At 41.4% G+C, this 23,383-nt stretch overlaps 1 protein-coding gene across 9 annotated transcripts in view; it reads right to left on the bottom strand.

Annotated features, from left to right (window-relative positions):
• The window catches only part of PPFIA2 (PTPRF interacting protein alpha 2), a 446,534-nt gene that overhangs the window by 378,501 nt on the left and 44,650 nt on the right, over nucleotides 1-23,383 (bottom strand). For all 9 annotated transcript variants that reach the window (XM_073651603.1, XM_073651602.1, XM_073651604.1 and 6 more), the window contains exon 2: nucleotides 18,316-18,566. In XM_073651603.1, the coding sequence (XP_073507704.1) occupies nucleotides 18,316-18,564 (249 nt within the window). In that variant the 5' untranslated portion in view covers nucleotides 18,565-18,566. The remainder of the gene's footprint in view (nucleotides 1-18,315; nucleotides 18,567-23,383) is intronic.

The raw sequence follows: 23,383 nt of genomic DNA on the forward strand, positions 1-23,383 counted from the left end.
GGATTACAGTAGCTCATGCTGTGATTTTATTTTCACGCAGACTGGTGACCAGAGTAAAAAAAAATAGTTTATATGAATGTACACATTCACTAACATTGGTCTGTGACAGTACTTGGCTAAAAATATATTTGTATGAATGTATTGTAGTACAAAAAGGGATAATGGGATCATCTTGCTCAAAGATGCTTGGAATAGGTGCAAGAAAAGCAGTCAACAAAATCCAAGTTTCTTTGCTAGTAGGGATTCTTAAGGAGTAGAAAAATGGAGTAGAAAAAGTTAAAGGGTCATCACTGATTTATATTGTCTATTTCTATAATACCGTAATGTAGAAATTCAAGCATACTAAACAAAAGTGTTGTAGACAATATCTAATTCAGTATACTTTTATACATAGAATATATCACCTATCCACCATATAGGTAATATGGTAACTTGCTGATCAGTGGAAGTCCAACTGTTAAGGCTTTGTTCACACATGTTGGGTTTTTCACCAGTTTTTGCTGAAGAATTTTATGCTAATTTTCAGCTGCGTTTTGCAGTACCAGCAAAGTGTATTAGGAACCAGAATTCTTTGTTCACACATCTTGTTTTTTTTTTTGTTGTTGTGTATTTTGTGCCTTGGTTGGGTTTTTGGAAAATAGAGAATGTCCCTTCTTTCAGTATTTTTTCACCCATAGGAACTAATGGGTGGTGAAAAAAACGCTGAAAAAACACACCAAAATTTGCATCAGTGTTTTTTCAGCATTTTTGATGGCAAAATAGAATGGGGTTCTTTTTTTCACAGAGCCGTATGTACATGCATAAATATAGACAGAAGGACAGTGAAAAAAACACTGAAAAAAATGCAGCTGACGCAGCTGATTTCCTGCCAGAGATTGGGTTTTGCTGCAGATTTGTGACGCTGAAAAACCCAACATGTGTGAACATAGCCTTAGACTTCACACATCCCAACAACGGGCCCATCTTCACAGAGCAGGGGCCAGACATGAGCTTCTGGGTTCCATCCATTCTCTATGGCACTGGTGGAGATAGAATGGCCTGTCTGAATGGAGCAATGGATGGACAATGTGCTCTACCTTTCCATTCAGACAATGCATTACACAGCACCTTTCTCAGGATCGGTTGGGGTCCCAGCAGCCAAATCTCTACGGAGCAGCCAGTTATCATCTATCCTATGGACAGGTAATAACTTCTAAAGATGGGAATTGCCCTTTAATGAAACTCAAAACCTCATTCAACATCATATGCAATAACCTCGCTCCCTGCAAAAAGCAACTTAATTTGATCTAAGCCCAGAAGTAAACTTATGAGTCGTTTCCATGGAAACAAAATGCCAAAGAACATTTCACTTAGTGTTCTTATATAACTAGAGGAACAAACTGTACCCAGAGCAGTCACATATCTATGAGCGTTTACCCTATGCCTAATTCCATAAAGGTTACTGAACATGAAAAGAAGTTTGTCAAAGAATAAAATGATCAATATAAGTTACAGGTGTTGTCCACTACTGGACCGAAGTGGCTGAGAGTGGCACCGGACTGGGAGGCAAGTACAGATATTTTTTATTTCATATAGCACCATGGGGCCATTAATAAGGAATAGTCCAGTAGAGGACAACCCCTGTAAAAGCAAATAAAAAATTGTGACAACTTGTAAACAATCTTTTTGCATCAGATCAACAACTTTTAAAGTAGAGTAGAGTAAAGTGTTTCAGATGAACCATAGTTGTGCACAACGTCTTTAATGTGCACAACGATGGTGCAGCTGAAACACATTTATATTCATACTTCACCTTGGCCCCCATAAAATAATAAAGCTTATACTCCCCTCCCGTGCGTGCACCGTTCCAGCAGTGTTGGCACTCGCTCTCCCCAGGTCTCCCGTGCAGTTGTTGTGACACGTGACGCCAGCACCCAATCAGCCCCCCGCCTCCTGTCGAATTAAGCATGAAGAGGAAGTCCGTGATCATCTGCAGCCCAGACTTCCTCTTCGTGTTTAATCTGTCCGAAGGTGGGGACAGTGACGCCAGCGCTGATTTGGCGCCAGCGTCAAGTGTCATAACAGCAACATGGTTAGCCCGGGAGCACGAGTGCTGACATCGCCGGAGGTGAGTATAAGCTTTTTTATTTTATAGGGGCAAAACATTTTGATCAAGAATTGGTTGTCCAAGTAGTGGACAACCCCTTTAATGTGAACTAAGGACCCGATTCATTATTGCATTTGTGCCTTTTTTGTCTAGTTTTTGTTGGTTTTCACTTGTTTTCCATTTGCGCCAAATTCTTCAATTAGTTTGCACTTTTCTAAAGTCTATTTTTTTATAGATTTTTTATTTTTATATGTGTTCACCTGGGGGTTTTTTTTGTTCACCTTAGTAGGCAGGGTTTTGGGTTTCTAGATGTTTGCGTCTAGTTCATCAATTGCGATTTTTTTAATAACTTTTATTTTGCCCAAATGTACTACAGTCTCCCTATCAACCACCTCCGGAGTGATTTTATGTACAAACGAATCCCCCACCACCACAAATTTTGGGACATTTTTTTAGCACTATAGCTAAAAAGTTACAAAAAAAAGTAAAAAAAAAAAAAAGAGCATTTTTGATTTTGTGCAAAATTCATTAAACACGCGTGGGGTTTTGAAGAAATTGATGAAAAAAAAGAGGTCAATGAATACCAGAAGACAAAAAAAGAAATGTGACTTAAAAAATATAAATGGTGAATCGGGCCCTAAGTCTTCACTACAAGTCTGGACAGAAACAGCAAAGTCACCTTCCAAGACAAATACATGGTATTGAGACAATGTTTCCCATTTGCTTCAATTAAATTGTAACAAAACAATTAAACAATTAAAAGTTGTGCAGATCGACCAACAGAATTTATTCACATGGCCTTACCTAGATCTAGCAATGGCCTAAATATGGCCCCTTTATATACTGTATATTTCCAATTTACAGGATTTCCCAAGATCAGGAAAACCACAACATTCATAAATATCAACTCAGAATAAAATTCAAAAGAGAAAATAATAGTGGCTAGATTTTCCATGAACTATGCATTTTCACATGCTGAGTATTTCACAATAGTCACCACACATGAAAGGAAAACCAATACGGAGTGGTAGCTCAGCTATAATGTCCACCTGTCATTATGACAAGAAGTCCACCGGGCCGTCATAAATTGCTTGGCATGCCTGCTGTATAACCTTAACACCAAACCATCCATTTGCAAAGAAACAGTGGCTGTGCTATAATATTTCCAGTACTAATATTTGTCCTAACCTTCATTTTAATGAAGTCCCCATAGAGATTAATTACTATGTTGGTACTTAATTATCACTATACAGCATATTTCATGGAAAAATAATGCAGATATATACTTAGGAATGCAAATACATGGAGACTCCGGTGAAAAGTTGCTGCAATTATTTACTAGGGAGTCTCTATTCAATAGTTTTAGGCACTTCTTTGCTAGGCAGCATCTATGCTTAGCTTTCAGATAGCCACAGATATGGCAAAACATGGATGACATGGTGGATCACCTGGGTCATGTGCTCATTGATACTATTACCTGCATGTCTATATATAATAGGTACTTGTAGTCATATTGAAGGCTTAAAAGTGAACCTGACAGCTGATACATATTGCCCAATACTTGGACAGCATGTATCAAGCACTGGCTGTATGATCTCAGCCAGGTATGTTTGACTCTGAAACGCTGCTGCGTGGGACCAAGACCATGCTGTAGACTAGTAGGACAGAAGTGTCCTTGGTGGCTTTTCCAAGCCCGCTGCCCTGGATTGACAGGTCTCAGCCTGTGGCACGTATAGGCTATTAAAGAATGCTTTTCTCTGAAACGCAGAAGCATTTCAAAGTCAAACCTACCTGGCTGAGTTCATACAGCAGCATCTATGAGCTCCCAGAATATATTATACAGAGTCATTACAAATAGAGTGATCTATTTCAAGTGTTTATTTCTGTTAATGTTGATGATTATGGCTTACAGCTAATGAAAACACAAAAGTCATCTCAGTAAATTAAAATAATTAACAAAAAACACCTGCAAAGGCTTCCTAAGCATTTAAAAAGGTCACTTAGTCTGTTTCAGAAGGCTCCACAATCATGGGGAAGACTGCTGACTTGACAGATGTTCAGAAGGCAGTCGTTGACACACTCCACAAGTCCCAGAGTTCCAATTTTCATTTAGAAATCAATGTCCCAGAGTCTGGAGGAAGAGTGGAGAGAGGCACACAATCCAAGCTGCTTGAGGTCTAGTGTGAAGTTTCCACAATTAGTGATGGTTTGGGGAGCCATGCCATCTGCTGGTGTAGGTCCACTGTGTATTATCAAGACCAAAGTCAGCGCAGCCATCTACCGGGAAATTTTTGAGCATGTCATGCTTCCCTCTGCCAACAAGCTTTTTGGAGATGGAAATTTCATTCTCCAGCAGGACTTGGCACCTGTCCACACTGCCAAAAGTACCAATACCTGGGTCGGGAGAGGAGACTGCTACTCCTCTCATAAGACCGCTGCTCTGGCTGATAACAGTGAAAGCAGAGTGGATGGAAGAAGAAGCAACCGGCTCCTCCCAGCCCGAGTGCCAGCGGCAGTTAAAAAAAAGAATAAAAAAGTAAAAAATAAAAACTTCATACTCACCTCTCTGGCGGCCCCCGGTGTCCTCCTCGGCGATGCGGTCTGTCCGACGGTTCGCTGCACACTGCAGGGCGCGTGCTCGCTACAGGGCAGTGTGGAAGAGCATCTTATGGATGCGCCATTTCTGGGACTGCTGAGGGGTGATATTAATAGCCGTGGAGGGGGCTAGTATTCATGGCCCCTTCCATGGCTATTAATATCAGCCCACAGCTGTCTAGTTTAGCCTTTGCTGGCTAGATTTTTTAGGGGGACCCCACGTAAATTTTTTTCTGGGGTCCCCCTGTAATCTAGCCAGTAAAGGCTAAACAAACAGTTGTGGGCTGATATTAATAGCTATGGAACATTGTTAGCTAATGGCCCCTTCCCTGGCTACTAATAGGCCACTAATAGGGAGCCCACGCCAATTTTTTAAAAAATTTTCAGCTCTGTGTCCATAATTCAGACGTAGCAGCGCTTTGGACGCAAATTTTTTCTGCATCCAAAACGTTGCATTCTATTGAAAGCAGGTAAATCCACATGTGTTCACTGAACCATGAAGATTTACCGCATTCAATACTTTCTAGTGGTGAAATTTCTGTTGCGGAGACTAGCGACTCCACAAGAGAATTTGACATGCTGCGGTCCTGAAAGAAGTGCCGCATGTCAGTGTCCACGGGTGATTCACAGACTCTGATACACGCAAGTGGACGTGGGATTTCTAGAAATCCCATCCACTATGCTGTAACATCTGGACGCTGCGGGTTTGACGCTGTATAAACACGCAGCGTCAAATCTGCAGCGGCTCCTGACCGTGGCCACGTACCCAAACTCACCTAGGTATGTCAATTTCTGTAGCGGACACGCTAGTATCCGCTGCAGATTTTGACCGACTGAAGTGTCATTATATGCGGTGGATTCACATGTACCAACAACAAAAGTGCGGTATTAGAACACCGCATTTTGGACGCAACATAAATACATTGTGTCCAAAGCGCTGCTGAGTGCTGATCGGGGGATGTAGTGGCTAACAAACCAGCTGTGAGATGTTAATTATGGCCAGGGAAAATGTTTGCCTAATGGCACCTTCCCAGACCAAAAAAAACAGCTCACAGTAGTCGCATAAATTACATGAATAGAAATGCTAATGAAGATTGGGTGTATGGGATCAGTCGACACACAGCTCTTTTGTTTGGTGATGTCAAGGTGTCAGACCTTTTCATGACCAAACAAAGTAAAGAAACCTCACAGACACAGTGTAAACACTTTATTTGAAATACAACAGACCCATTCTTTAATCATTTAAATGAACCAATATAATCACCCCAGTTGTATGGTAATCCAAGGGCTTAAGCAATATCCTGCCAAATAACTTTATTTAGCTCCAAAAATCATTCATTGATGCTCAAAAACGCATGTAAACATTTCTGCTTCAAATCTGCATCGTGTGCACGTACCCTCACTGTGCTTGATTGGCCAGCAAACTCGTCTGACCTTAACTCCATAGAGAATCTATGGGGTATTGTCAAGAGGAAGATGGAGACACCAGACCCAACAATGCAGACGAGGTGAAGGCTGCTATCAAAGCAATCTGGGCTTCCATAACAGCTCAGCAGTGCCACAGGCTGATTGCCTTGATGCCACGCCACATTGATGCAGTAATTGATGCAAAAGGAGCCCCGATCAAGTATGGAGTGCATTTACTGAACATACATTTCAGTACGCCAACATTTCGGATTTTAAAAACATTTTTCAAGCTGGTGTTATAAAGTATTCTAATTTACTGAGATAATGACTTTTGTGTTTTCATTGTCTGTAAGCCATAATCATCAACATTAATAGAAATAAACACTTGAAATAGATAACTCTGTTTGTAATGACTCTATATAATATATGAGTTTCACTTTTTGTATTGAAGAACTGAAATAAATTAACTTTTTTGATGATATTCTAGTTTAGTGAGATGCACCTGTAATTTTGGTTATTATCCTTTAATAATGAATACAATAGAGATATGAATATTATTATTATTTATAGTATTGTGGCTCTTTTCTTTTGGTGTTATAATATATTTCAACAGAGCCCCTATCTATATACTTTTTTGATTAATTAATGATGGGGGATACGACAGGGTGGGCCATTTATATGGATACACCTAAATAAAATGGGAATGGTTGGTGATATCAACTTCCTGTTTGTGGCACATTAGTATATGGGAGGGGGGGAAACTTTTCCAGATGGATGGTGACCATGGTGGCCATTTTGAAGAAGGCCATTTTGGATCCAACTTTATTTTTTTCAATGGGAAGAGGGTCATGTGACACAACAAACTTATTGAGAATTTCATAAGAAAAACAATGGTGTGCTTGGTTTTAACGTAACTTTATTCTTTCATGAGTTTTTTACAAGTTTATGACCACTTATAAAATGTGTTCAAAGTGCTGCCCATTGTGTTGGATTGTTAATGAAACCCTCTTCTCCCACTCTTGACACACTGACAGCAACACCGCAGAAGAAATGCTAGCACAGGCTTCCAGTATCCGTTGTTTCAGATGATCAATATGAGATCGGTGTGGATCCGACACTGCAGTTTATCTCAGATGAATGGGAAATAAACCGCAGTGCTCCGAAGCTGCCAATAAACAATGAAAGGAACCGCAGTTTACAAGGAGTAGAAGGTAGGGTCAACAGAACAAAGGGCTGAGTCCCTACAGGTCTGTATTATGGTCCTACAAGCACTTAGCCAGTGGTAATACGGTGGCTTTGCACAACAATTTGTTTTGCCCTGGAAGCCACCCATCTAGGTGAGACGATATCTGTAACATGGCATACGCTGCGGCATGCCCAGTCAGAGCAACCATATAACACTATAAGCCCACAGTAGGCCAAGGAACTAACAGTAATAGGCAAAGAGTAGAAGCTAGGGTCAAAAGAACAAAGGGCTCAGTCTCTACAGGTCTGCATTATGGTCCTTCAAGCACTGACCCAGTGGTAATATGGTGGCTTTGGACAACAATTTGTTTTACCCTGGAAGCCATCCATCTAGGTGAGAATATATCTGTAACATGGCATACGCTGCGGCATGCCCAATCAGAGCAACCATGTAACACTACCCACAGTAGGTCAAGCAACCAACAGTAATGGGCAAGGAGTAGAAGATAGAGTCAACAGAACACAGGGCTCAGTCCCTACATTTCTATATTATGGTCCTTCAAGCACTTAGCCAGTGGTAATATGCTGGCTTTGCACAACAATTTGTTTTGCCCTGGAAGCCACCCATCTAGGTGAGAATATATCTGTAACATGGCATACGCTGCGGCATGCCCAGTCAGAGCAACCATGTAACACTACCCACAGTAGGTCAAGCAACCAACAGTAATGGGCAGGTGTGCTCAAGTTTAAAGCCTTGTCAACATTTCTTTACTTTTTTAATTTATTTTTTTGGTTTTATGTTACCCTATGACTTAATCATGAGGTGTTTTTTCATAAGCTACATTCCTTCGCCCATAGACGAGGAAATGGAATCTATTAGCTTGCTTCCTATTAAGAATATCTAGCTTTAAGCAACAATGTCAAGAGTGATCATTTCAAGCCAAGAACATTGAGTAAAACCTGAAGCTGGAACAAAAATGGAAAGGCATTCTACTTTAAAAAAATCAATTTTTAGTGTACAGAATTTCAGTCGAAAAGAATTTAAGAGTCTGAAATTAAATTGTGCCATCGCGGTTACAAGGTTCAGGAGCACAAAACAGATTGAACTACAGTACAAGTTTATAATGAAAGCCCTAATGCACATTTTTGTCTAATGGAAATTTAATGAACATTTTAGTAAAAGTTTATTGCCAGCGGATGTTGGCAGCTCATTAATTTTAATCAAACGCTGAGGAAACATAGAATATATCATACGGAGAAAAGGTTTGTTTAAAGGAAATCAAGTTTGCCAGTTATATATACACAGATAGAGTTTACAAGTAGATTTTTATAGCTTTAGAGCATCAAAAATAGTAGAAAATGTAAGCGTATCTCCACTTTCACAAGAAAACAATTATTAGTGCAGAACTCTGCGGTATAATCATTTTTCTATATCACTCAATTAGAACTTTTTACTGATAACCCGCAGTACAGTCTGCCCAATGTCTGTGCTGTGAGCTACACTAAACTATACAGCATCCTTCACCTGCTGCCAGGACACCCTGTGGGAGAGAGGGTCATAAAATTTTACAGCACTTGCTCCTGAGCGACCTAGCTTAAAGTAGCCAAGTGGTGCGGGTTATCGGCAAAAATCGCTAATAGAGTGATATAGAAAAATGATTATACTGCAGAGTCATGCACTATAATCATTTTATGTGAAAGTTGAGGTAGACTTAAAGACAAAAAACATCTATTAATTTATCCTACTATTTAGTATTTAAAAGGAACCCAATGGCAGAATTTACCCCTAGAAGTTATTAGGAGCACTTTGTCAGCTTCCTAGTAGTGATTTTAATTACCCAGGTATCATCCCTACACATTGTTCCTCTATGTTTAAAAAAGATGATTGTGTGCGTGAGTAACTGGACTACTCCACTGTCAATCATTCCAACGTGTGAAGCTGGACAACAGTGGGTTAAAATCTGCGCTGCCACTAGTTCACTGATGAGCAAGAGACGGGATATGTAGACATGCGGTCTATTGGTCAACGCGTTTCGAAGTGACACACTTCTTCATCAGGACTAACCATAATGTTCATTTTATTGTGGTCTGTCTTGATGAAGAAGTGTGTCACTTCGAAATGTGTTGACCAATAGACCGCATGTCTATATATCCCACTGGACTACAGAAAGCGCAGATTTTAGCCTATTCTTCTCTGACTTCACACATTCTCCACATCATGGATCTGCAACAGCCTTTTTCTAAGCTTGTACAGGGGTTGTGATTTCACAACCCCATCAGGTGAGCACAACTGCCCTTTGCCTCCCTGTTTCTCCTCGGATAAGACCCTATTGCGCTTATTGCCTTTCCAGTATCTCTTGCTCGCAATCATTCCAACAACCCTCTTCTTCTCCCCTTCCTGCTCTTCCTCTACATGCTGGGATGTCAATCTCGCTGCTGTTGGCATGATACCAGCATACTGTTGAAATAAATGACAGCAGTTCTGCATTAGTCCCAGTAAACGCAGGCTGGCATTAAATATATTTTTAAACATACTGCAACAACTCTAATGGGAAGTACATTGATAATTAAGATGGTATTAGGAGGTCGCTGAAGCATTCCAAATGCCTTTTAAAGGTAAATTCTGCTGTCAGGTTCCCTTTAAAGAGGACCTTTCTCTCAGCACGTTAAACTGGCCACATCATGGAATATGGGCTGCAGAGCTGAGTAAAACATAGTTTTTATATCTTCATTTTCCTCTCCATTGAGGAGATATTAGCTTTTATAAGCTAGTTTAGGTTATAATTTATGTTATAGTTAGACTGGGCGTTACCAGAGATTTGTCCCTGGAGCACGTATTTCTTCTCCTGCATAAGGTTGACCAATCATAAGCAGGCAGCGTCATGCAGGGGATAAAAGAACACACCCTACTCTTCTTATTGATTTCTGCAGCTACTGTATAGAGATACAGCAGAGGTGACTCAATTTTCACAAACACTTCCAGATCTCATCTCACCTCAGTTAGTGTGGGGGGAGAGTGAGATATCACAAAACGGTGAGATGAGATTAATGCCTTATAATACCCTAAGTAATAGAGTAACAGAATCATGGGTCTTAAAGGGACTCTGTCAGCACAGAATGACTGATCAAACCAAATACAGGAGCTCAATGCATTATGCCGGGGCCAATCATTTATATACATCTTCCCATCTGCTTGTTTTCCACCTATCTCTGCCCTTCTCTGGCTCTATGAAGCCAGAGCTGTCAATCAAAGAAGCCTCTTCCTTTAGTTTTTGTGCTTTAGATCTCTTACTCCTTCTTCCATGAGCCATAACTTTTGTATTTTTCTATTGACACACTTGTATCACGGCTTGTTTTTTTGTGAAACGAGCTGTAATTTGGAATGACATTATTCATTCTACCATAAAATGTATTGTAGAATGAGAAAAAGGTACCAAAATTGGTGAAATGGTGAAAAAAAGCAATTCCGAGATTGTTTTTTTTTTTGTTTTGTGGTGTTTATTGTGCTGTAAATATGACCAGGCAACATGATTCTCCATGCCGTATGACTATACCTATCCCAAACTTGAATAGTTTTGGGTTTTTTTCTTCAGTGGTAAAAAAAAATTCAGAAATTGAAAAAATCTATATTTTTCTGTTGATGAACAGGCTTGTTTTTTTCTGTGGTGAACTGTGGTTTTTATTGGTGCCATTTTAGGATACATATGTTGTTTTGATTGCTTGTTGTTTCATTTTGAGGGAGGGACTTTCAGCCACCAGAAAACGGTAATTCCGGAGTTTTATTTTTTGTTTACTTTGCGCAACTTTACGAGTTAAATAATTTTATGCTCTGACATATCACACTTTTGCAGACACGGCAAGACCGACTATGTTTTCTTTTTAGGTCTTCATTTTTAAAATAGTAAAAGAGGAGAGACTACATTTTTTATGGGTTTTTTTTCTTTCTTTTTTATTTTTAAGTTCCCACATGGGACTTAAACGTACAATTGTTCAATCTCTGTTTCTGCACATAGTGCAAAAATCAGTTTCTAATAAAGTGTAGCCTGTGGTTGGGATTCACAAGAGTACAACTAGGCAGACATGGGGGCTTCAGGAGGCCGTGGCAACCTATCTACACCCGGCCCATGTAGCATTCATAGTTTCATTGTTTTAAGATTGAAAGAAGACACAAATCCATCGCGTTCAACCTATAACCTAATTATTATCGCTGAGAACTAACATTGAGAGCTTATTTCATGACTGACTGCTGGCCTCCATTGCGCATACCCCAGTCAGGCAGCGCTGTTCATATAGCTGTCTGGATGAACAATACAAACCATTAGTCAGTCACGGAAGAAGTGTTCACTCTCCGTTCTTGGCGAGAGTACAGGCAGACAGCAGCATATAACAGTGCTGTCTGCTGGCCTCATATGAACCTGCCGATTTTCTGTCTGAGCGGTGCAATGAGCGCTACTCACAGTGGGTTATGTGTGATCCTCAGTCACCGCACACATAACCTATTTACTACTGGAAAACATCTATGCATGCTCAACCAGATCAGAAGAACCCTGCTACTGGTCAAGCTATATCCTTATCATCCTGTAAGAGGACAGTGACATCAATAGCGAAAATTAATTCTAATTGAAAAGTCTATTATTTTTCAAATAATATTTATTATTGTTAGAAAACTCCTGTAATGGTGTTAACAGCAACGATCAGAGCCAACTTCAGTCGCAGCAGTTTGCAGCAGATGACAACTGCATAACACAGCAGGCATCTGCCAGCTATAGTGTAGGTTCATATATTGAGCCCGCACCCAGTGTGTGACAGGTAAGGTGTCATCCAGATATCCATTTTTCACGTACAGTACGAGTTCTATCCTATTATTTTTACAGATAGAACATTTACCCATTATAGTGTATGAACTGTTCATATGTCTAGATTTTTTGTGGACCATATATGCGCAAATAAAATCACGCCAAAATTTCCGTTTTTGATCCAAGGCACAGATCAAAATTGCCCGTACAAGTCTAAGCACAGGGATGGCATCAGTGTGCTATCAGTGATTAAAAAATCGTAATAGATAGGAGAAGCTTTTCAGTTTTGCTTTTTTTTCTTCCTCTGTGAAAATCACTAATGTATTACTGATAATAAAAACTGACACACTGACCAAATATTGATGAAAATCAGCAGAAAAACACTGATGACGTGCAGACCTTTTTTTGTGCACATAAAGAATCATTAACTTCTGAATAAGGCCTACAGCAAGTCAAACGTCAGGAAGGGGTTAATAAAGGAGTTCTTGAAAATCACTGGGTAGTTGAATATTAATAATTTAACCCCTTCACAACATCCGCCAATAACAATCGCAGGAGGAGCAGTGCTCCACCAGCGAATGATAACTTGTTAAATGCCGCTGTCAATCTCTGACAGCGGCATTTAACACGCGCCGACGTGCGGGAGCGTAATTTTCTCCGCCCATCGTCGTGCCCGTCACATGACTGCAGGTTGCCGATGGGTTGTCTTGACAGCCGGGGGTCAGCTGTTAAGCCAAATGATATTAATAAAAATGTAATCTTACTCTGCAAAATATAAGCCATCACACAGGTCCATCAGCCAAAAAATAAAAATGTTACAGGTCTCAGAAAATGGTAACACAACCCAAAACATTTTTTTTTTTGCAAACTTCTTTTTTTTTTTCACCACTAAAATAATAAACAAAATGGACATGTTGGGTATCACCACAATCATATTGATGCATGGTCGTTTTTACCACAAAATGTACACCATGAAAACAATTCCCTAAAAACAATGTCAGAATTGCATTTTTTCACAATTTCACCACATTGGATTTTTTTTCCCATTTTCCAGTACACTATGTGGTAAAATGAATGCTGTCATTCAAAAGTACAACATGTCCCGCAATAAACAAGCCCTCATATGTCAATGTGGACAGAATAATAAAAAAAGTTATGAGTCTGGGAAGAAGGGGAGCAAAAAACGGAAATGCGAAAATGGAAATTGGCAACGATGTTAAGGGGTTAAAAACATAAATAAAACATAACACAAAAGAGACCTACAACACTGCATTCAGCAACAAACTCTAAAAGACAACACTCGGACTAAAATATATTTTGATAAACTTAGTTTGAACACAATGGGTATATTTTGTTGGCTAGTCAAAGCTTTTCCTTAAAGGAAAACTGTCACCAGGTTTTTTCTATCCCATCTGAGAGCAGCATGATGTAGGGGCAGAGACACTGATTTCAGCGATGCGTCACTTACTTTACTGGATGCTGCAGTTTTGATTAAAAATGTTTTTTTTTTGCAGCTGATCTAGCAGTTCTCTGAAATCTGAGCGCTGTATAACCCCACCCACATCACTTGCTTTCTCTGTACATTTTGCATTAGCAGAAAGCTGCTAATCAATAGTGGGTGTGTGGTAGAGGGGCCAAGTAGTCCTCTAGTAATAATCTTCTGCTGATACAATGATTTCATAAAAACTACTCTAAGCAGCCCAGTAAGCTGGAAACAGGGTCTCTGCCCCTACATCATGCTGCTCCCAGATTAGGTATCAAAAACTTGGTGACAAAGTCCCTTTAAAGAAACACAAGTGATTTAAAGGGTTAATCTCAAGTGGTCTCTTGAGCAGCACATGGCTTTCCAGTCTCTTGTTCTTCCTGGGGGGCACTCCTCCTTGAGTTTAAGTTCTTATGAGTAGCAGATCTATAGTATTAGTTGAACTATAAAGCTCAATACAAGTTCTGTTATAATGCATTCAGCTATCTGATTCTACTCAATTATTACTATTTTTACACATAGAGATAGCAGGGCATTTGAACAAACACACAGCTTGGGACAGTGAGAGCAGTGATTAGGAGACCTGCTCTGAAAACTGCTGATCATGGGGGATGGTGATTTTGCAAGATTTATAACAGCATCTTGTCAGGAGCTGAAGGAGAAAGGGAGTGAGGTGAGCGGCTAACTACTGTATAGATATTAATGTGGTGAAGAGAGATGATTAGTTTCTCAGGTGTTAACTCAGCCTGGAATGTAGCTGCCGTGCATACTCTGATGATTGTTTACATTGGCAACAAGCTGTACACTATGTAAAATTAAAGCTCTCACTGCAGGAGAATGGCAGAAGATAAAAGAAGCAAGTCAATTGCAAACTTGCTTATTTTCATACTGTCTAACTAAAGAAATTTAATAACATACGAATACTTTAAGTCAATTTTTAAAGGTATTGCTTTTAAAAAGGGATTTCTCCTTTTAAATAGAAAAAAAACTGTCTCTCAATCAGGGTTAATTTGGTAATGGTGAAAAACACAACTGTATATAAATAATTTTTTAGTTGCTATAAGTCCCACAGTACCAGTGGATGCAAAGGAAACTTCCAGTAAGTTAACAGTCCAGTAAAAAACAGGAATTAAATTATTGGCCACAATCATTCTGCTCACCCACATGGATGTCTCGGAGAACCCCTTTATTCCTATAGGGGCAGCACTGGGCTCGGTTTGCAACATCCCTTAGTTTTCCTACACCAAAAAAAACCACTTTTCTTTTCTAAAAGCAATTAACCAGATAACAAAAGCAATTTCTAGGCTTTGCAACTGTCAGGCACAAGGACTGCGAGAATGGAATTAATTTGTGGTTGTTTAATTGGATTCAGTTAATTTCATTATAATCTTCTGCTACACCACCATAAGCATTTGGCAAAGTAACAGATGGAAGGAAAATGTACAGATTCAGAGTAAGGAAAGTTTGTAAATGTGAAACTGTCCTTCACTGTAGGTCAACACACAGAATAGCAATTCAGAACCACATTACTGGTAACTGGGCTGCAAATTACGTTTCCATTAAGACAACTCCATCATAAACAACTATGTTTCGTCAAGCAGAAAGGGAAACTGTGTATGGTGCTTTTTTCTCACTTTTTGTAATATTTTCTACAGTAACTTTACTTTTTACTTCATTTAAGTCTTCCATGAAAAAAAAACACTGAAACTGTTCTAATAGCAATCAGTAGTACTACACTTCTAACTTCAATGTCTACAACTATTCATTCAAGAAAAAAGGAAAAAGGGTATATTTCCAGCTCTTTAGGTAAAAATTCAATGTTTTATTTAAACATTTAAAAAAAAATCCATGGCACTCAATGGTAAAAAAAATAATACAAAGGAGAGAGAAGAGACAGGTTTCGAAGGTCGAAGTCTCCTTTTTGTGAATATCTTGCACAATATGGTCAGAGATGACCCTTACCTAACCCTGTATATAGAAAAAATATATATCTTTGTACCTTGGTAGCCAGCAGATAAAAAAATATTAAGATTTGCGAGTCCTCAGTGGTTGCTGCCTTTTAACGTCTAACTGAAATGATGGTAACAAATTACAAGCTTTCGAGACTACTCAGGCCTCTTCATCAGGCACAGTATACCACAAAATCTGAAGAGTCACATATTTATATACAACAAGGCACAAGAATAATGCAATAGATGAGACAAGTGACGTGAAGCAGAACTATGAGTATGGGAGGGGGGAAAAAGAGTTGCGGCCGTAAATACTGGAGCAATTCATAGATAAGGAGTGTGAAAGTTTTATTGTCCTGTGATTGAGGTCTGGTCCATCCTTGTGATGCCACTACAGGTTTGAGGAGCACATTCCTTAGTTGATGTAGCATGACATAAATCTATGCGACACATTCATTTGTGCACTGAGCGTGTCAAAGGTTGTCATAAGTTTGTGTATTCCCAATTTTTTCTGTCTCTCTGAGATTTGCAGTTACCTTTTAATACCAGTAACCTCATGTCCATAATGCGGTGATCAGAAATACAAAAATGTTTGGCCTCATGCACTGCTATTCTTTTTTCTTTTATTGTGTGGTGATGAAAATTCATCACTATTCTAATTTTTTTCCCTGTTTCTCCAGCATACAGACCTCCAGCTGGACATTTGGTGCATATAATTAAGTACACTACATTAGATGTGATGCAGCTGAAAGTATCTGGGATCTTGTAGTCCTGATGTGAGTTGGGGATTTTTATATAGTGTGACCGAAAGAATGGTAAAAAATAAAAAATAAATATTATACTTACCTTCTGATGGCCCCCGGTGTCTTTGTCCTGGCTTGCTGGAAGCTCGCGGTAGACTAAAAGGACCTGCCATGACGTCATTTAGTCATGTGACGGGTCACGCGACAGCCGACGTCAGCGGTCGCGTGACCCGTCACATGACTAAATGACGTCACCGCAGGTCCTTTAGTCTACCGCGAGCTGCTGGCAAGCCAGGACAAGGACACCAGGGGCCATCAAAAGGTAAGTATAATGTATATTTTTTATTTTATTCTTTTTTTTTTACTGGTACTATGGTACCTGGGTCTGGAGGAGAGTCTCCTCTTCTCCAAACCCGGGTACCATCCGCACATTGAAACGCATGTTATCTGCATGTACAGATCCAGTGATGCGGATTACATGCGGTCCAATGCAAGTCAATGGCGGCGAAAATGCCGCGATTCCGCAAAATAATTGGTAGTGCTGCGGATTTTTCTGCAATGATAATCCAAAGGAAATTTCCGCAGCATGTGGATTATTATTGGGGAACATGGCAGACCTTCTACCAAGCGTTTTTTAAGCGTTTCTGCAGCGGAATTTCCACTGCGTAAACACTTAAAAAACGCATAGTGGGCACACAGCCTAAAGGTAATTTTTTCTACCTCTCAATCAATTTCTGGCATTTTCCCTTCCTATCTTAATCTATAAAAGAGAGGAGACAACGAGCTAAATGTAGTGGATAACTCCTTTTAAAGCCACAAGTGCTTTCACTTAAAGGGAATCTGTCAGCACATTTTTGCTATGTTAACTGAAAACAGCACGATGTAGGAATAGAGACTCTGATTCCAGCGATGTATCACTTACTGGACTGCTTGGTGCATTTTTGCTACAATCCGTGTTTTCTCTATTGTAGATGCGGTGGTGCTCAGAAGCCTGGGCTGAGTATAACCCTGCCCTCACCCCTGACTGGCAGCCGCTTCTTGTATACACTGTGAATTGTGAACAGGCTGCTAGTCAGTTCACAATCGGATCAAACTTGGAAATGCAGTGATTTTTTTCCCTAGACAGGCTCTGTCCGAAGAAAAAATTGAACATGCATAGAATAACATTGGTCCGAGTGCGATCCAATGTTTTGTCGGATCGCACTCAAACCGATATTAGGGTTGTATGCATGAGCCCTAAGGGTGTGGAAAGGAAAAAAAAGCAACACCAAGCCCTTCTGTCTGGAAATGAAAGACCATCAGTACAATGGAGCAGCTATTTTATTATTTGCACTGCATTATGGGGATTTCATGATCACTTGTTTTTGGAAAAATTAAAAATGTTATGAACAACATATCCCCATAATATCTTCTTGATGGAGTATTTAGTAGACAGAAATGATGGCATCTTTCCTTAATATTATCTGGCGCTGGCATTTGTAAAAATATGTAACTTATTAATTTAAGAAAAAAGATGGCAGTTTTTGTAACCATATTTATCTGGTTCTGGAAATCGCCCGTTAAAGTTAACTTTCTACCCCCACCTATAGTTCTGCCAATGAACTCATGTCTTATAGTGATTGCAATCCAGTATTCTTATTTAGAAAGAATAATTCTGTCCTAAATATATCATTTTTAGTTTCGTACCCCAGCAGTCATGATTTTTTTCTGGCTCCGCTATCAAGAAGTCCTTGCTCCCATTGCTTATTTAGTGCTATGCAGTGCTTCCTGCGTGAATAAATGACAAAAGTGAAGTGTTCTTACCATTTACTAGCGGAAGCAATGCCCGACTTCCCCAAGGAAGTCATCCACCTAAATTACACTAACCCTTAAGCACTGATAAGGTGGTCACACTGCAGTCAAACAAATTGGAGCCTGCAATCATTATAAGTGCAGGCATCTCTTAAAAGGGTATCAAAGGAGTTAAAATCTTATACTTTGGTAGGTAAAAAAATAGCCCTGAATGAAACAATTCTAATTAGAGCATCAGAAAATCCCTAAATCTAAATTTCCATGGAAGAACACAACATACCTGTGGCAGTGCAGAATTCAACTGGCGTTGCAAGGAATCTCTATCATATATGACATCTTGAAGTCGTTGCTGGGCAAGTCCAAGGCTCTCCTGCGTTTCGCGTAATGTGTCTAGCAGTCGATCGCGCTCATCAAGCATATTAACCATCAGTTGTTCAAAATGAGAGTCCGAGTCTGAGCCACTGCTTTGGGACCCCCTTTGGCTCATAGGGGTGTCCTCATTTATCGTTGGCATTACTTCACACATCATTTCTAGGAGAGTAAAAGTGAGAGTCAGACAGCAGTTTTATATATAATAAAATGAAACAATGCAAAGCAGAGCAACCACATACAGAACATATCGGTATAATAAAACATCAATGATTCTTATTTTCAACAAACATCATATGTCCACAATTATTGATATCATTTATTATTACTTACCACTAGAGTTAATAAAAAAAATTAACAGGAACCTGATTGAGCAGTTCTGTTAGTAGTCCAGAGCTGCCAAACCAGAGCCCTGCGAACCTCCTCGTACCTGCAGTCATCGCCTTCTTCTGATAAGTAGGCCCACCTCAATATCATGCATGAGTCACATATCAATGATGACGTTGGGCCTACTAATCAGAAGTTGCGCCTGGAATGCTGGCGGATAGGAGGAGAAAAAACAGACAGCATAGCCAGAACAATAGACAGAATTTTTAGAAAATAGCAAAAGGCAATGGTACTCACCAGCCAAGGTTTCAAGAAAAAATGCACACCAGGACACGGCCGGCCCCCTTTTGTTAGAAGGAGGTAACACAGGTGCAGAATGCTAATGAACAATCGCCCTCACTCACTCTCACTGGAGGGGCGACTACCCAGCATTAAAACTGCACACAGATGAAACTTGCAGTAGGGTGCAATTCACACACTCGCGGCACTGTGCCTAGCCAGCATCCTATTACACGCCCCTACTATTCGACTAGGCGGGATGCCCGGCACCCTATCCGTGCATCGCAGAGTTGTGAAGCCCCCACTCACAAGGTCACCATTACTGGGCCTGGCCGTGCCCTGGCAGATAAAAAAAGTGCAAAAAATATCATATGAGGTATTAGTTGATATTTTGGCCAAAATACGTAAGCTCGCAACCCATCGTCAAGGGTCCTCACGGTTTTGCGAGTCCCTACTCTAATATTAAAAACAGACAGCATAGCCAGAACAATAGACAGAATTTTTAGAAAATAGCAAAAGGCAATGGTACTCACCAGCCAAGGTTTCAAGAAAAAATGCACACCAGGACACGGCCGGCCCCCTTTTGTTAGAAGGAGGTAACACAGGTGCAGAATGCTAATGAACAATCGCCCTCACTCACTCTCACTGGAGGGGCGACTACCCAGCATTAAAACTGCACACAGATGAAACTTGCAGTAGGGTGCAATTCACACACTCGCGGCACTGTGCCTAGCCAGCATCCTATTACACGCCCCTATTATTCGACTAGGCGGGATGCCCGGCACCCTATCCGTGCATCGCAGAGTTGTGAAGCCCCCACTCACAAGGTCACCATTACTGGGCCTGGCCGTGCCCTGGCAGATAAAAAAAGTGCAAAAAATATCATATGAGGTATTAGTTGATATTTTGGCCAAAACACGTAAGCTCGCAACCCATCGTCAAGGGTCCTCACGGTTTTGCGAGTCCCTACTCTAATATTAAAAACAGACAGCATAGCCAGAACAATAGACAGAATTTTTAGAAAATAGCAAAAGGCAATGGTACTCACCAGCCAAGGTTTCAAGAAAAAATGCACACCAGGACACGGCCGGCCCCCTTTTGTTAGAAGGAGGTAACACAGGTGCAGAATGCTAATGAACAATCGCCCTCACTCACTCTCACTGGAGGGGCGACTACCCAGCATTAAAACTGCACACAGATGAAACTTGCAGTAGGGTGCAATTCACACACTCGCGGCACTGTGCCTAGCCAGCATCCTATTACACGCCCCTACTATTCGACTAGGCGGGATGCCCGGCACCCTATCCGTGCATCGCAGAGTTGTGAAGCCCCCACTCACAAGGTCACCATTACTGGGCCTGGCCGTGCCCTGGCAGATAAAAAAAGTGCAAAAAATATCATATGAGGTATTAGTTGATATTTTGGCCAAAATACGTAAGCTCGCAACCCATCGTCAAGGGTCCTCACGGACTCTCACTGGAGGGGCGACTACCCAGCATTAAAACTGCACACAGATGAAACTTGCAGTAGGGTGCAATTCACACACTCGCGGCACTGTGCCTAGCCAGCATCCTATTACACGCCCCTACTATTCGACTAGGCGGGATGCCCGGCACCCTATCCGTGCATCGCAGAGTTGTGAAGCCCCCACTCACAAGGTCACCATTACTGGGCCTGGCCGTGCCCTGGCAGATAAAAAAAGTGCAAAAAATATCATATGAGGTATTAGTTGATAACAAAAGGGGGCCGGCCGTGTCCTGGTGTGCATTTTTTCTTGAAACCTTGGCTGGTGAGTACCATTGCCTTTTGCTATTTTCTAAAAATTCTGTCTATTGTTCTGGCTATGCTGTCTGTTTTTAATATTAGAGTAGGGACTCGCAAAACCGTGAGGACCCTTGACGATGGGTTGCGAGCTTACGTATTTTGGCCAAAATATCAACTAATACCTCATATGATATTTTTTGCACTTTTTTTTATCTGCCAGGGCACGGCCAGGCCCAGTAATGGTGACCTTGTGAGTGGGGGCTTCACAACTCTGCGATGCACGGATAGGGTGCCGGGCATCCCGCCTAGTCGAATAGTAGGGGCGTGTAATAGGATGCTGGCTAGGCACAGTGCCGCGAGTGTGTGAATTGCACCCTACTGCAAGTTTCATCTGTGTGCAGTTTTAATGCTGGGTAGTCGCCCCTCCAGTGAGAGTGAGTGAGGGCGATTGTTCATTAGCATTCTGCACCTGTGTTACCTCCTTCTAACAAAAGGGGGCCGGCCGTGTCCTGGTGTGCATTTTTTCTTGAAACCTTGGCTGGTGAGTACCATTGCCTTTTGCTATTTTCTAAAAATTCTGTCTATTGTTCTGGCTATGCTGTCTGTTTTTAATATTAGAGTAGGGACTCGCAAAACCGTGAGGACCCTTGACGATGGGTTGCGAGCTTACGTATTTTGGCCAAAATATCAACTAATACCTCATATGATATTTTTTGCACTTTTTTTATCTGCCAGGGCACGGCCAGGCCCAGTAATGGTGACCTTGTGAGTGGGGGCTTCACAACTCTGCGATGCACGGATAGGGTGCCGGGCATCCCGCCTAGTCGAATAGTAGGGGCGTGTAATAGGATGCTGGCTAGGCACAGTGCCGCGAGTGTGTGAATTGCACCCTACTGCAAGTTTCATCTGTGTGCAGTTTTAATGCTGGGTAGTCGCCCCTCCAGTGAGAGTGAGTGAGGGCGATTGTTCATTAGCATTCTGCACCTGTGTTACCTCCTTCTAACAAAAGGGGGCCGGCCGTGTCCTGGTGTGCATTTTTTCTTGAAACCTTGGCTGGTGAGTACCATTGCCTTTTGCTATTTTCTAAAAATTCTGTCTATTGTTCTGGCTATGCTGTCTGTTTTTAATATTAGAGTAGGGACTCGCAAAACCGTGAGGACCCTTGACGATGGGTTGCGAGCTTACGTATTTTGGCCAAAATATCAACTAATACCTCATATGATATTTTTTGCACTTTTTTTATCTGCCAGGGCACGGCCAGGCCCAGTAATGGTGACCTTGTGAGTGGGGGCTTCACAACTCTGCGATGCACGGATAGGGTGCCGGGCATCCCGCCTAGTCGAATAGTAGGGGCGTGTAATAGGATGCTGGCTAGGCACAGTGCCGCGAGTGTGTGAATTGCACCCTACTGCAAGTTTCATCTGTGTGCAGTTTTAATGCTGGGTAGTCGCCCCTCCAGTGAGAGTGAGTGAGGGCGATTGTTCATTAGCATTCTGCACCTGTGTTACCTCCTTCTAACAAAAGGGGGCCGGCCGTGTCCTGGTGTGCATTTTTTCTTGAAACCTTGGCTGGTGAGTACCATTGCCTTTTGCTATTTTCTAAAAATTCTGTCTATTGTTCTGGCTATGCTGTCTGTTTTTAATATTAGAGTAGGGACTCGCAAAACCGTGAGGACCCTTGACGATGGGTTGCGAGCTTACGTATTTTGGCCAAAATATCAACTAATACCTCATATGATATTTTTTGCACTTTTTTTATCTGCCAGGGCACGGCCAGGCCCAGTAATGGTGACCTTGTGAGTGGGGGCTTCACAACTCTGCGATGCACGGATAGGGTGCCGGGCATCCCGCCTAGTCGAATAGTAGGGGCGTGTAATAGGATGCTGGCTAGGCACAGTGCCGCGAGTGTGTGAATTGCACCCTACTGCAAGTTTCATCTGTGTGCAGTTTTAATGCTGGGTAGTCGCCCCTCCAGTGAGAGTGAGTGAGGGCGATTGTTCATTAGCATTCTGCACCTGTGTTACCTCCTTCTAACAAAAGGGGGCCGGCCGTGTCCTGGTGTGCATTTTTTCTTGAAACCTTGGCTGGTGAGTACCATTGCCTTTTGCTATTTTCTAAAAATTCTGTCTATTGTTCTGGCTATGCTGTCTGTTTTTAATATTAGAGTAGGGACTCGCAAAACCGTGAGGACCCTTGACGATGGGTTGCGAGCTTACGTATTTTGGCCAAAATATCAACTAATACCTCATATGATATTTTTTGCACTTTTTTTATCTGCCAGGGCACGGCCAGGCCCAGTAATGGTGACCTTGTGAGTGGGGGCTTCACAACTCTGCGATGCACGGATAGGGTGCCGGGCATCCCGCCTAGTCGAATAGTAGGGGCGTGTAATAGGATGCTGGCTAGGCACAGTGCCGCGAGTGTGTGAATTGCACCCTACTGCAAGTTTCATCTGTGTGCAGTTTTAATGCTGGGTAGTCGCCCCTCCAGTGAGAGTGAGTGAGGGCGATTGTTCATTAGCATTCTGCACCTGTGTTACCTCCTTCTAACAAAAGGGGGCCGGCCGTGTCCTGGTGTGCATTTTTTCTTGAAACCTTGGCTGGTGAGTAC

Source organism: Phyllobates terribilis, unplaced genomic scaffold (genome assembly GCF_046119375.1).
Source record: "Phyllobates terribilis strain yellow unplaced genomic scaffold, ASM4611937v1 Scaffold_11__3_contigs__length_659146591, whole genome shotgun sequence".
Lineage (NCBI taxonomy): Eukaryota > Metazoa > Chordata > Amphibia > Anura > Dendrobatidae > Phyllobates > Phyllobates terribilis.